General features: G+C 39.0%; 1 protein-coding gene across 1 annotated transcript in view; it reads right to left on the bottom strand.

The window, feature by feature from the left end:
- Nucleotides 1-417: 417 nt before the first annotated feature.
- fbln1 (fibulin 1) overlaps nucleotides 418-13,508 on the bottom strand; it is a 41,058-nt gene continuing 27,967 nt past the window's right edge. The window contains 1 exon segment of the mRNA XM_036576379.1: nucleotides 418-1,221. Coding sequence (XP_036432272.1) covers nucleotides 1,082-1,221 — 140 coding nt within the window. The 3' untranslated portion in view covers nucleotides 418-1,081.

Below are 13,508 nucleotides of genomic sequence, written 5' to 3'. Positions count from 1 at the left end.
CGCTGGAAGGGATGTGGTCGTGCATAAGCTTTCTGACCCTTCTGTACCATATGCATTTTCCAGCTCAGAAATGAACACTACTTCATAATGTCAATTATCATAGCATGCCTGAATCGCAGTCAGTTTATGTACAACAGGAGCTAATGAACTTGTGCTGGCATCACTGTATGTCTTAAACTGACCCATGAGAAAAAAAGGCCTTTTATTTGTGGAGGCAACCAAGCCAAGTTACATGGAAAGTTTGATTTACTAATGATTTGAAACAACCCAACTAAATTATGGTCAAATCATGCAAAATAATTGAATTACTCATTTCTACCAGGGAAACTAATACTATAAGGGCACTTTTGGGTTTGAGTTTCACCATATTGTGTCAGTAGCTTACATACAGGCATATTTTAGCTCAAAGAAAACAGCTTGGAAATAAAACTTGTTTTTAATGAAAAACTTTGTGTAACATACATAATGAGAAGAAAAGTTATTGTGTACACAAGAGTACAATCAGTGAATGTGTAATCAATGTTCATTCAATGGTCGTCTCGGATCCACCTTCCAGAAAGGTGAACTCTCAATCAACTCTCAGTGCCTTCAATCTAACTCCCAAAGGCAACTGCAGCAAAGACATGCATGGAATACAAAAATAATAAAAATATGTGCTTTTTGATCATACAATAAAAAGCAACAGAGCAGCAAAGTGGTGTTTCCTCACCAACGAAGATTAAAACATGGTGGTTTCTATGACAGGATGAAACTGAGTGCATGCAATGTTCATTTCTGAACTGCATTCGTGTTCTTTATGCAAAAATGTGAGTGTGTGTGTGTGTGTGTGTTTGGTCAAAAGTGATTTTTTGTATTTTAGGTATCCATTTACATATCAGTAATACGATTACTCACATAACCTGCAACCAAGGAATAACTGGAGGACTTAATGGCTTATAGCTATACATTATACCACCCTAAGGCATGCAAACAATTGCCATTAGACATAGTGTAAGTGCATACCTGTGCATAGTAAAGCTTTATAAATGGACACCTAAAATGATGACTGATAGGTCTAGTTCATTTGCTAGGTCTGATTTATTTAAAACCAGAACTCAGAGACGTAGATGTGAACGTTGATGATGTTCCGATGAGAGACGACTCCATTTGTGACGTAATTCATAGCCAGCTTCAGAATTGTGCTCACTGGACCAACCAGCGGCTTCACCTGTCTGACAACACCTAAGAAGAACAAAGTCACATTATCAAACAATCAAACAAAGCTTCAAACTAACTCATACAAAAGGAGTAGCATCCTGGAAAAATACTAAAATCAGGGTTCGGATTGAGGGAGGTCTTGGGGGGTAAATGGCCCCTCCCATAAGAGGTACAAAATTGAACGTGGTGGTCCCTGCATTATTTCCTTGAAAAAATGTGTATTTCCTGACAACATGAAAGCCCCTACATGAGGTGACTGTTTTCTTCACCATTAGATTCTTCCTACTAGATAAACTATAAACTCATCCAGCCTGAATTCCTAACATAACCATACCATCTAGTGCACTGATTCACATTGAATTGAACATCAAATTCAGATCTTAATAAAATATCTCCTGTTCTGCTTACAGACTCTAATGTGGTCTGGACTGAATCTGCACTTTCCACAGTTTCTCCACTTGTTTCAGTGAACTACGAGTCAGAGATCATTCATATAAAACTACAGCTCCAGTTAGCTCTATGGTTAAGCTGTGCTCTTTGTTGTGGCCCGAGGAAAATGTTTTGCATTCCGCTATAGGGCAGAAAATAAATGCTGTTACCAGCCATGCCATAAGCTAACAAATGCTTTTGATGACAAAGAGTTTATTTTGTAGTGTGTTCAAGAACATGGGATGTATTGCATTCACACCAGCCTATCTCATCATGTGATAATGCATTTTTGTGCAATGACCATCATGTGACCAGAATTTTACCCTTTTGTACAGCAAACTGAATATAATTTGGTTTTATTTCTTATGGGACCTGCAAAACCTGCCTGGTAACAGCTAAATTAATGCTTTTACTATGTAAATAATATATTTTACTTAGTTGCCTGAGAAAAAGTAGGCTACTAGACCTACTTGCCATGTTTTCTTGATAGCTTCTAAGGGTAAAAATCATGTGTATTGATACAGATATGAAGTCAAAAGATTCCTCCTTAGTAATGCTTGTGGAAAAAAAACTGCAGGGGTAAGCTTTGCAAAAATATATTGTAAAAAAATATAATAATTAATATACAATATATAGGTCACCTCATTGTCAGACTTTCCACCAGGGAACCCCAACAAGACCTCCACCACAATTCGAACCTTGATTAAAATATATTGTTGCTGTCATAACAAAACCTTTCCAAACTGATAACTTATAAGAGAATGAAAAAACTTCAGAGTTATGTCAAAATTGATTATATTAATGTTGCACCAGCAGGCAGGGAAAAATAAAACAAATACAAATAAGAGAGAAATACAAACTAATAATATCATGTTAACCTCCCCCTCCCTCCATTCCCACATAAATATTTACGATACTGAAGGAAAATTTGTTATGATTTCTCACTCATGCTGACTTTAATGTGTCTTAATTAACAAGATTTACAAATTAACAAGATGACAATCAAGATGAGTGATTTCGGACCATTTTAATTGGTCGATTCATCATGAAATGCTTGCACAGTGTAGAGGGCAGCCAGAATTTTCAAATGGTGTAACAAAAACTAGAAACGAACAGAATAAAAGGCTTTAGATGAGGTTTTGATATAACATTTATATTTTGGAAAATGTTCAGTTGTATGTCAGGACCACACCATAATGAATAGTTATATTGCAGCTGTGATGTACGGGCTTTTAAAACTGATAAGACAGTTTATAATATAGGCTTTCATCGAGGTTATGTGATATAAGTGAGCCTTAAGTACATTATTACTAAAACAAATGCAAAGACCTCTCTTCCCTGAGGACACTAGACACCCTACATTACAGAAAAGAGAGAACACACCCTTTCGGAGGATGACCAAATGTGCCAAGAATGCGTCGGAAAATCTTTTTTAAGTGAACATGCGATTACAAGGAGGGGAAAATGCACTGTTTATACAGGCTGTCAGCAACTCCTCTCTTTGTGGACGACTGGTGACACTATATACCCCTGTCCTGTTTGCACAGACTTCATCACTCTACACGGAGCAGCCGGGGAGCAAACTCCCCACTTTTTTCTCCACACTTTCTCCCTCTCCACCCCGTCCATGCATTCTGCTCTGAACAAAAAGGTCTATTGTAAAAAAAAGTGAAATGGAAACTGCTAGCTGTAACTTCCACCACACAGTACACAAGCTGCTCAATAATTACAAGCAACCAGCAAAGATTTGAAATAAATCAAGTTGCCACTATTTGGCCATTGAAATGAAATAACTCAAAGGCAGCTAGCATGTTAGCATACTGGAAGGCAGATCCTCATAGTGCTTCCCTGGCATCAGCCCTGCTGTTTGTGGAAGAGCAGGGTAAATGAGGCCCATCTGTCGCAGTCACGCGATGCACTCATGCAGGCATTCCTCCCTGTTGTCATCGTCAATTCTAAATCTTTACTGAGCTGTGAATGAGCACACTCTGCACAGATCACCCTCACTGTGCTCCAGGCATGCTTGACAAAAACCCTAAGTTTAAAGTTCACAGACTAGAATCTTCAACTCTGTGAATGCGTTGCTCATATGCAGCAATTCACAGTCATTATGACACTCAACAGCAATTCATAAGGCAAGATGTCATGTATTCTTTTTGCTCTGTCATTTATGGAAGAGCTCAGATCAGGATTGTTTTCAGTATATATAAAGTTATTCTGATTCTCTGCCCGATCAGGACTGTGTGCAGTTCAGATCGCAGAGTGATTGTGGACGTGGCAACAAAAACAACCCCATGGCTGCAGGCTTTTTTCATTTTCTTTCATTTCTTTTGTAGGCTTTTGTTTTCTGGCAGGGGTCGGACTTTGAATCGATGTAAGGTATCAGATTCCCGAGGTCATTTGTTCAACTAGGAGAGACTAAGAGTGGAATTTGGGCAATCATCCAAACACTGTTAGGATTTGCCAAAGTATAGCACTCTGGCTAGGTGGCTATGATAGACAGCAAATCTGCTTTCTCTCTTTTCTTGACTGTGAAAACATGTACACAGAATGGTGACATAGTCCAAAAAACAAACTGTGCATAAACACTGTGTGATATCAGTTAATTAGCCAGGAAAACTTAAAATGCCATGAATCTTTGTCAGTTTTCGATAAACCTAGACCCTCAAAGCGCATCGTCTTGATTTTTAGTATCAAAGCTTTTATAGTACAGATGTTTTGTTATGATATATCTTCAGTGCCATACATAAAAATCAAGAGCAGACTTACAAGCTGTGATATGTAAGCTAACATTACTGGTGAGTATTTTATCATACAGTTTCTCTGGAGCGTCGTATGACATAAACTGAATGTGGCAGGCAAAAAAATGTTGGGTATGAGAAACAGCAGCACTGTGCTATCAGAATGGTGTTTAAAGCCCTGTTGTAAATTTACAGATGCAACTAAACTGTGCCGGCCCTCCAGGGACAGCAAAGGTTTTGCACAGCGGCATATTAAGCATTTAGAGCTTATCAAAAAGGTACTGTTAATTTTCCGACAAACGTGCATGCCAGTGAAAGACAATGAGAGAATATTTCTGAAGCAAAACCCTTATGTAGTACACACTTAAAAATGATGGTTCTTTAAGGATTCTTTCTATATAGAACCATGAACACTCATGAATAACTTTGCATGAATAAAGGGTTCTTAAGATTGATGGAGAATGTGTTGTAGATGGTTCTATATAGCACCTTTTTGAAAAGGGGTCTTTATAGCAATAAAAAGGGTTCTTCTATTGATACAAGCTTGACATTGTAACAATAGCAGAACCCTTTTTGGTGCTATATAGAACCCAAAAATATATGCAGATGAGAATTATGCAATTATGCAGTTGTACTACACTGATATGAGAATTGAGTACTGTAGGGATTGCGTAAAATTTATTGCACTGTGCACACATATACATATACATGTATATGAGATGAAGTATGATGTTAGGATCAACATATACATCGCTATGATGGGGTGGAAGCCGCATGAAGAAACTGGAGGTCTCTGAATGAATAAAGTGACGATTATAACCAGTCAGTAGGATGGAGGTCTATTTTTTCTAAATATTTTTATTTTTTGTTGAAACTTGCAGGCCTGTACCTGTTTTGATTTTGGCATGTAAAAGCACCTTTATGAGCAGCTATATTCTGCTCTTAAATTATATCTGTGTGGTTATACCAGTGGACAGTCCTGTAAAGTGATATCGAACAATTCACCCAATACTTGATTCCTATTCAAACTGCAGTTTTATGAAAATAGAAAGTTGTAGTTATAATGTTTGGTCACGGAATGACCTTTAGCTTAAGTTAAATGTGACAGATGAGCTTAAAGCTTAGTTGGACCACATCAGTGTAGGCTTTCTAAACCACAAAACGGTCAGGGATCAGAGGGATGAAAGGGTGGCCATAGAGGGACAAAAACAAACCTCGAAACCTCTAAGGATTTTTCCTCTGACCAAATCAAACCTCATAAAAAGGTCAAACTGTGAGTCTGAAACCGTAAACTACATGTTTAATGTTTTGAAATGACCCCTTAATGCTGGCTGAATAGCCAGTTGTCAAGTGGGTCTCTCCCCTGCTGTGACAGTACCATCAATCCTTCTTTGATGAATATTTAGCCAGTTTCTTCAACTGGTGATTTCACAACAATGTTGAGTGCCTCTTCATGCTGAAATGGTGATGTTAATCACCCTTGAAGATGCCCAGATGGTTGGTATATCACTTTATGATTAGGATTATATAATGCAGAGCCCATGCCATTATTTCCTCTCAATTAATGAAAAATAGTGAAGTCATACAGAGAAGCAACTAATATAATTTGTGCAGGGTTTGGCTGCCCTGTGAGCTCAAATCCGATAGTTCTATGTGACTGATGGTGAAGTCATTTTTTTGAGCCTCTATTTTAAGTCTAGATATAGCGTTAAGGCCAGTTGACTCAAATCAGCATTCACACAATTTGTTTTTCATGCAGCCTGTCTCCATAAACCTGTATTGTCCTGCTCAGCCCACAATGCCACGGAGAGCGTAGATAAAATAGTGCATGGCTGTAGTATAAAATACTCACCACAAAACAAAATCAGGTAAATGCCAGCAAGCATTTATCATTCCCAATGGCTAAACAGGCTTCATTATTGAAGGGTTACAAGTAAACAGTACAATTTCTGGTTTTATGGTTACACCAGCTAAGGGAAGAAGTGTATGACAGGGCCTGTAATGAGAAGGTTTAACACTAGGGACAAATGCGAAGTATGAGTCGCCTCACCGCAGTATTGGATAATGATACGCTAGCCAACGTGTTATCCACTAAAGGGCGTTGGAAAAAGCCCAGATGGCAAATACCATGGCTCAGTCTACAATAGGAAGCCCAGTAAGCTTACCCCCAGTGGGACACCACAGTAGGGTACAGAAGGCCTGGCTAGCCGGGCTAGGGGCAGCGTGGCTGCCTTAGACAAACAACCCTCAGCAACTGTAAAGGGGACATATCTTTTGCCTGTTCTCCCTGAAATGCCAGAAGTGTGGTTTGGTATCTCAAGCTCAATTAGCAATGAACCATCATGTCCAGCTGCACAATCAGGGTGTTTGCTCACAACAGTGTTCAGACTACCCTATGCAGTTTTATGATTCATCTTTGAAACTGATCAAGCTGAAGAGTTTAAGGAGGAATGGAAAAACAACATAAGTTGTCAGTCAGACATTTTCTCTCAAACTGAGAATGTTTCCTTCCCATGCAACTCTACAAACCAGACTTGTACCGTCTAGTGTTGTACCTGTGGTCATGGGCTACTGTGATCCCTGAGGTTCTGAATTACAAAGCTAGCTGATCAAATTATGAAACCACAGATTTCCAATCGCATGTGATCAGATCATTTGTTCCCTTGTAGTAGCTGTAGCATAAATAAAGCTTCCTGTCCTTCTTGCGGCCACCACCCCTGGATACGCCGTAGCAGATGATACATCAGCTGTGATGGATTGCCCTGGCTGCCTGGCTGAATGCTGTCAGTGAATGATATGTGTCTGTGGGGGCTGTGGACCACCGGAGTAGAGAAACCCCACTTTAATTATTTACAGTAGTCCCTCCTCTGACAGGCAGAAGAGACTTCTTGGGCTTGGCCCTTCTTATTGTATGCCTAATGATGCCATTTTGTGATTCATTCTGTGATGCTCAGCATCCACAGGCTTATATGTCGGCCTGCTCAAGTCTAGCTTTGGGGAGGCACCCTATTCCCTCTGTTATCAGTGAAATGGAAGGAGCCTTTTCATTTTAGTGAAAGTGGAGCATGTTTCCAGTAGAAGTCAATCTTCTACTTAATCAGAAAACCACAGAGATGTGACAAGGCAGGATTTACTGCTGTAAGTTGTCTTCATGCATGGTGTGGGCAACAAATCAGTTTAACTCTCCTCAGTTCCATACTGTATCAAATCCAGACATCATTACAGAACACATGACAGCTGGAAGCAAGACTAGTATAAACCTGAAACTGTAGTGGTACCAAAAAATGTTCTTTTCTCAAACAGCATATAAAACATGGGTATCTTGTCACAGGTATTGTTTCAATTACTTTTCCTGTCATGCTTTAAATGTTACCATAGTTTATGTCTTCCACAAAGAAAAGCCAAAGTTAGCAGCAGATACAAGGAAATACCCCACACACCACCCACAAACTCAAACAGCCTGACACGCCTAGCTAAAATTCCTCTGGTGTGTGTGAAGGACAGTAGCCACTGCCAGCGACACATACCTGAACACAGACAAACTGTCTCTTCTTTCGTTTTTCACTATGATGCCAACTGAATCATAGCAAATTATTTCATTATTTGGAGTCGGTTCAGACCACAGGTGCATATTCCAACCAGATGTTTCAAGTAGTTGGAATTTTTTTATTTACTTTTTTTATCTTGGTTTTCTAAACTGAATCCAGGCCATGATGTAGCCAAATTGGGAATCACTCAAGCAAGGATGCCACTGCTTTAATTTTTCCAACAATTGCTCTTTCGGAAGTTGGCAAATTCCCTTCATTGCAGTGAGGGGAAACACCACAGTGCACGGTTTTCTTCAGGCCTGCATTTTTGCTGGGGTTACGTCACTGGGGTTCCAGCCAAAGCTTCATGCCGGCCACCAAAGTGTGATATGAGCGCCATCTCTTAGGCTATGTGAAGAAGGTCTGATGCAACAGTTAGTACCTCAAAAGCCTGTATTTTCTTAGGTAGATTCAGAGGGGGTGCTGTTGAGCAAAGACATTTTAAAACATCCTTAAGCAGCAGCTCGCTTCTCTTGTAACTGTACCACACAAACTGATTGTAGAGAGATACATATGGTGATATAAGATGATTTATCCATATGGTATATATGGTGCTATATTCAAACAGAAATGTCAATGTTTCAGAGGCTGCTCACTGCTTTCTTTTAACTTTTAAAACATTGTCCACATAAAACGAATGCAGGATATGAGTGTTAATGTATACTTTAAAGAGCCTAAGCTAACCTCATCTGGTTCCACAATTCAAAGCTGACTTTAGTGTTGGTACCTCAGCAAGACTGAAGTCTGCTGTGTTTGTTCTGACGATTCACACTGCCAGTGTTTTCACTCAGACGTGAGTGCCATGAGAAACCTTCTCGTGGACAGTGATGGATGCGAGAGGAAAACTGATGCTTTCTCTCCCTCTGTGTGCTGCTCAGCATGGGGAAAACCCAAACAAACAAAGAAGCAGAATGCCTCTCAGCCACATCCATTTGTGACCAAGAATTCCCATCACATGAATTCCTATATGAGGGTCTTTCAGATTAATGCTGTGAACAGAATATAATTTTCCAGCATTTCATATTAACCCATACAGGTCGAGAGTCGTTACTGCTAATTATGTAATAAAGTATTAAATTACATACTGAGTTATGAAATGAATTACATTTACATTCAATGTACATTCTGTATCGACAGGTTCAAATCTGCAGGTTCAAATTTTCTTCATTTTTCTGTTTGTTTCAATGTTAAATAAAGATGAAACGTGGCAAAATGTAAAGTCCTTCTGTGAAACAAGACTGTACACTCACTGTATGGGTCATTTTACCATTGCGGTGGCAAATGGCGTCCCACAACTTTGAAGCCATGAAAATAAGCTCAAAATAACAATAAACCACAGAAAGCAGTTGTCCATGTACTCTTTGTTCTGCCCCTTAAATAACCTACAAAAACTATTATAGTTCTTCTTCATTTTCTTTTTATTTTGGTGTTTCTTAGCTGTTTTACATGAAAATCTAAATGTCACAGTAGTGACTTAACAGATGCTCAAGTATTTTTGTCATCTGTGGTGTTACAGAAACATATCTATCTATCTATCTATCTATCTATCTATCTATCTATCTATCTATCTATCTACCTACCTACCTACCTACCTACCTTCCTACCTACCTACCTACCATTGTGTAGCATCCCCTCTTCTTTTAACAACAGTCTGTAAACGTTTGGGAAGTGAGGAGACCAATTGCTGGAGCTTGGGAGAGGAATGTTGTCCCATTCTTGTCTAATGTAGGATTCTAGCTGCTCAACAGTCCTGGGTATTTTTTGCCGGATTTTTTTGTTTCATGATGTGCCAAATGTTTTCTGTTGGTGAAAGGTCTGGACTGCAGGCAGGCCAGTTCAGCACCCGGACACTTCTTCTGCAAAGCCACGCTGTTATGATGGATGCAGTATGTGGTTTAGCATTGTCTTGCTGAAATATGAAAGGCCTTCCCTGAAAGAGACTGTTGTTCTAAAACCTCTATATACTGTTCAGCATTGATAGTGCCTTTCCAGATGTGTAAGCTGCCCACGCCATAGGCACTAATGCAACCCCATACCATCAGAGATGGAAGGTCCCTCTTCTCTTGAGTCATGGCATCCATGGCTCCCAAAAAGAATTTAAAATTTTGATGACCACAAAACAGTTTTTCATTTTGCCTTGGTCCATTTTAAATGAGCTTTGGCCCAGAGAAGACGGCTGCGTTTCTGGATCTTGTTGACATATGGCTTCTTCTTTGAATGATACAGCTTTAACTTGCATTTGTGGATTGCACGGTGAACTGTGTTCACAGACAATGATTTCTGCAAGTGATCGTGAGACCATGTAGTGATTTCCAGTACAGAATCATGCCTGTTTTTAATACAGTGCCGCCTGAGGGCCCAAAGATCCAATATCGACCTTGTCCCTTGCGTACAGAGATTTCTCCAGATTCTCTGAATCGTTTGAGGACATTATGTACTGTGGATTGTGGGATATCCAAATACTTCGCAGTTTTATGTTTAGGAACATTTTTCTGAAATTGTTCCACAATTTTTAGATGCAGTTTTTTGCTGATTGGTGAACCTCTGCCCATCTTTGCTTTGGAGAGACTCTGCCTCTCTAAAATGCTCTTTTTATACCCAGTCATGTGAGTTAGTTGCAAACTGCTCCTCCAGCTGTTTTTTTTTTTTGTACCACTTACTTTTACAGCCTTTTGTTATCCCTGTCCCAACTTTTTTGAGATGTGTTGCTGCCATCAAGTTCTAAACGGGTTAATGTTTTTCATTAAGTGGTAAAATGTCTCACTTTCAACATCTGATATGTGTTCTGCATTCTATTGTAAATAAAATATGAGTCTTACATTTATTTACATTTTACACATCGTCCCAACTTTTTTGGAACTTGGCTTGTGTACACACACACGCACACACACACACTTTCTCTATGGATATCTCAAAGGAAGGAAGACTACTAACTCTGAGAAGTCTACAGTTTGTGAAATTTTTATCATATTTTGGATAAATTTATTTTATTTATTTACATTGACATCTTCATGACACCTTGGTTTGAAACTAAAGTGGTAGTGGACCATATTTTAGAAAAGATCAGATTTTTTTAATTTTGTTAGTGGTATTACAGTCAGTAGTGTTACAACTGTTCTACAGTTGAATTACAAGTTTTCATGCCTTGTTTGTCACTGCAATGGTAGAATGACCCACATGCTAACTAATCATAATAAAATAGCTCCTCTTCTAACTGTCACTACAAATACAGATATTAGTATGATTGGAAGTTTAGAATCTGTACTTCTGATATATTTTTTCTGCTTTTTTCAATATGCTATGAGTGAGAAATAGTTAATATCAAATTATGCCATGCTTTTGTTGTTGGCGATGATAACTGTGTCCTCTAAGGGTTAACTAGGCTATATGCAGACGTACAAGCAAAACTGGAAAAAAAAAATTCCAGTTACCGCAATTATCTTGTCTTAGTCAAGTCATCTGCTAATTATCCAGGCCTTCCAGAATTGAGTCATGTTTGTCCGAACAGACACAACAGTTAGCTGTGCTGCGTTGTGACCATTTGAGAACACAGGCTTACATTAATTGCAACAAGCAAACTCATCCTAGTTTAATGACCATATTTCACCAAATGAAATTCTAATAAGATTGTGCAAGAATTGCAGTGACTAATTGCCATGTCAGTGGAAAATAATTTCATGCATCTCTTTGTCTGACATTTTGGAAACATTCTACTTTTTTCCAAATTACCCAAGCAGCCCATTCACATCTGAGTATGAACAAGCATTGTCTTTATAGTGACACAACTCATAAATGAGATTAAGTCCTTAGTCTCCTCAAATACCCAAGAGATATGGGATGGAAGACTTTCTGTGCAAGCTTGCAAATTTATTCCAGATGCTTTCTCATGACTTATCCTTCTCAGTTGTTTTAGAGCTGGGCAGTGTCTGACTCGCTGATGCCTCTCTCTATGCTTTGGCCACTGCAGGTCCACCGCCTCATCGTGACAAAAGGCCCCGGCTCACTCTGCATAAGCACTGGGACTCTGCATGTGGGAAACGGTTCTGGAAGAGCCGTCTTCAGCTAATGAGGAGCTCTTTGCAATAAAGGCAGAAAGGGCTTTCATGTGGTACCAAATTTTACAGCTCTAGTGCCAAGCCAGACAAAACTGAGGACTGGAGAAAACAATATGTAACAATGAGCAACTGCATGAATCATCAGTGCGGATGTTTCATGAACACACACACACACTCATATATATATCATGACATGATGTTAGCATTCCACAGAACCACGTCTGCCTGCTGTCTGCATTACTTGTGGGGTGATGGTTTGAAAAGACACTTCTACCTCCAAGTGTTCAGTTCACTACACTCTTGTCCAAAAGCACAAAGAGCACAGTATCTGTATACTGATGTTTTTGGAAATTCTCTCCTCCTGGAGTACCAAAAACTGATTCGTCAAATGTAGTGATTCTGACTGAATCATAATTGCCACTAAACAGGAAATCAAGGGAATATACAGTATTTAACGTAAAGGCACTTAAAGCAGCATACGTTTCTACACTAATATCCAAACAGCTTAAAACAGCGACAGACATACAACTGTAGTTAGCCACATAAAAAAAACACATAAGGAGAATGTGTTGTATATGGTTCTGTGCAGATCTTTTTTGAAAATGGTTCTATATAGAACCAAAAAGGTTGTTTTATTGTTACAACCTTGACATCTGCACAATTCCCTACTGGACAAATAGTGCAGTACTTGGGTTTAAAACCTAGAGTTTCATAAATGACATAGCACACTAGGGAGTAGGAAGCAATTTGAAATTTAGTCCTAATATCATGGGAGAACCATGAGAAATTTTGGACTAAGTGTTGGTTGGGAATGTGTACTTAATAGGGTGGGAACAAACTAAGTGTGAAATTTCTAATTGAATGCTTTGTGAGGTAAACATTATCTCTCACAAGGCAAAAACTGTTCTGTTAGCCAACGATAACATTTCCCTAGCTAGATTGTTTTGCTTGTGTTATGTATTACTCCGGACGTTAAAAGAGCATGGACTAGAGGAATTTGGGGTAATTTGTTTGGGGCAGATTTTTGTTGCAATCCAGCAACAAAAGTTTAACAACTTGTTCCCAGATATGCATGTTCTTCACGAGATCATGTCTGGCCCCACAAGACTATTCATTAGCAGAACAATGAAATGTTAATATTGCAAAACTATGTATGGTCCCAAAATGGGATTTATGTAGTAACTCCATCTGTTATACATGACTGCTGATGTAACTTTATGCTGATGTTACTAGCTTGCAAGTTTGCAAGCTAAGGGCTAGTTAAACAGCAAAAAAGAAGGGCAATACAAATCGCTTTTTAACCCAAAGCTTAAGCTAAACAAAGGCATTAATTGAAAAGGTTTATGTATGTTATGCTCAGACCTCTCAACAGTTTGTATTACAAAGCTTGCTTAGCTAGCTAATTAGCTCACTTGAAACATGCTAGTTGTTTTACAGCTAGGCAGTGTCTGACTTGCTGATGCCTCTTTCTATGCTTTGGCCACTGCAGGTCCACAGCC

This window comes from Colossoma macropomum, unplaced genomic scaffold (assembly GCF_904425465.1).
Source record: "Colossoma macropomum unplaced genomic scaffold, Colossoma_macropomum, whole genome shotgun sequence".
Taxonomy (NCBI): Eukaryota; Metazoa; Chordata; class Actinopteri; order Characiformes; family Serrasalmidae; genus Colossoma; species Colossoma macropomum.
The sequence above is the reverse complement of the archived record's forward strand: the minus strand, read 5'-3'. Positions and strand labels throughout refer to the sequence as shown.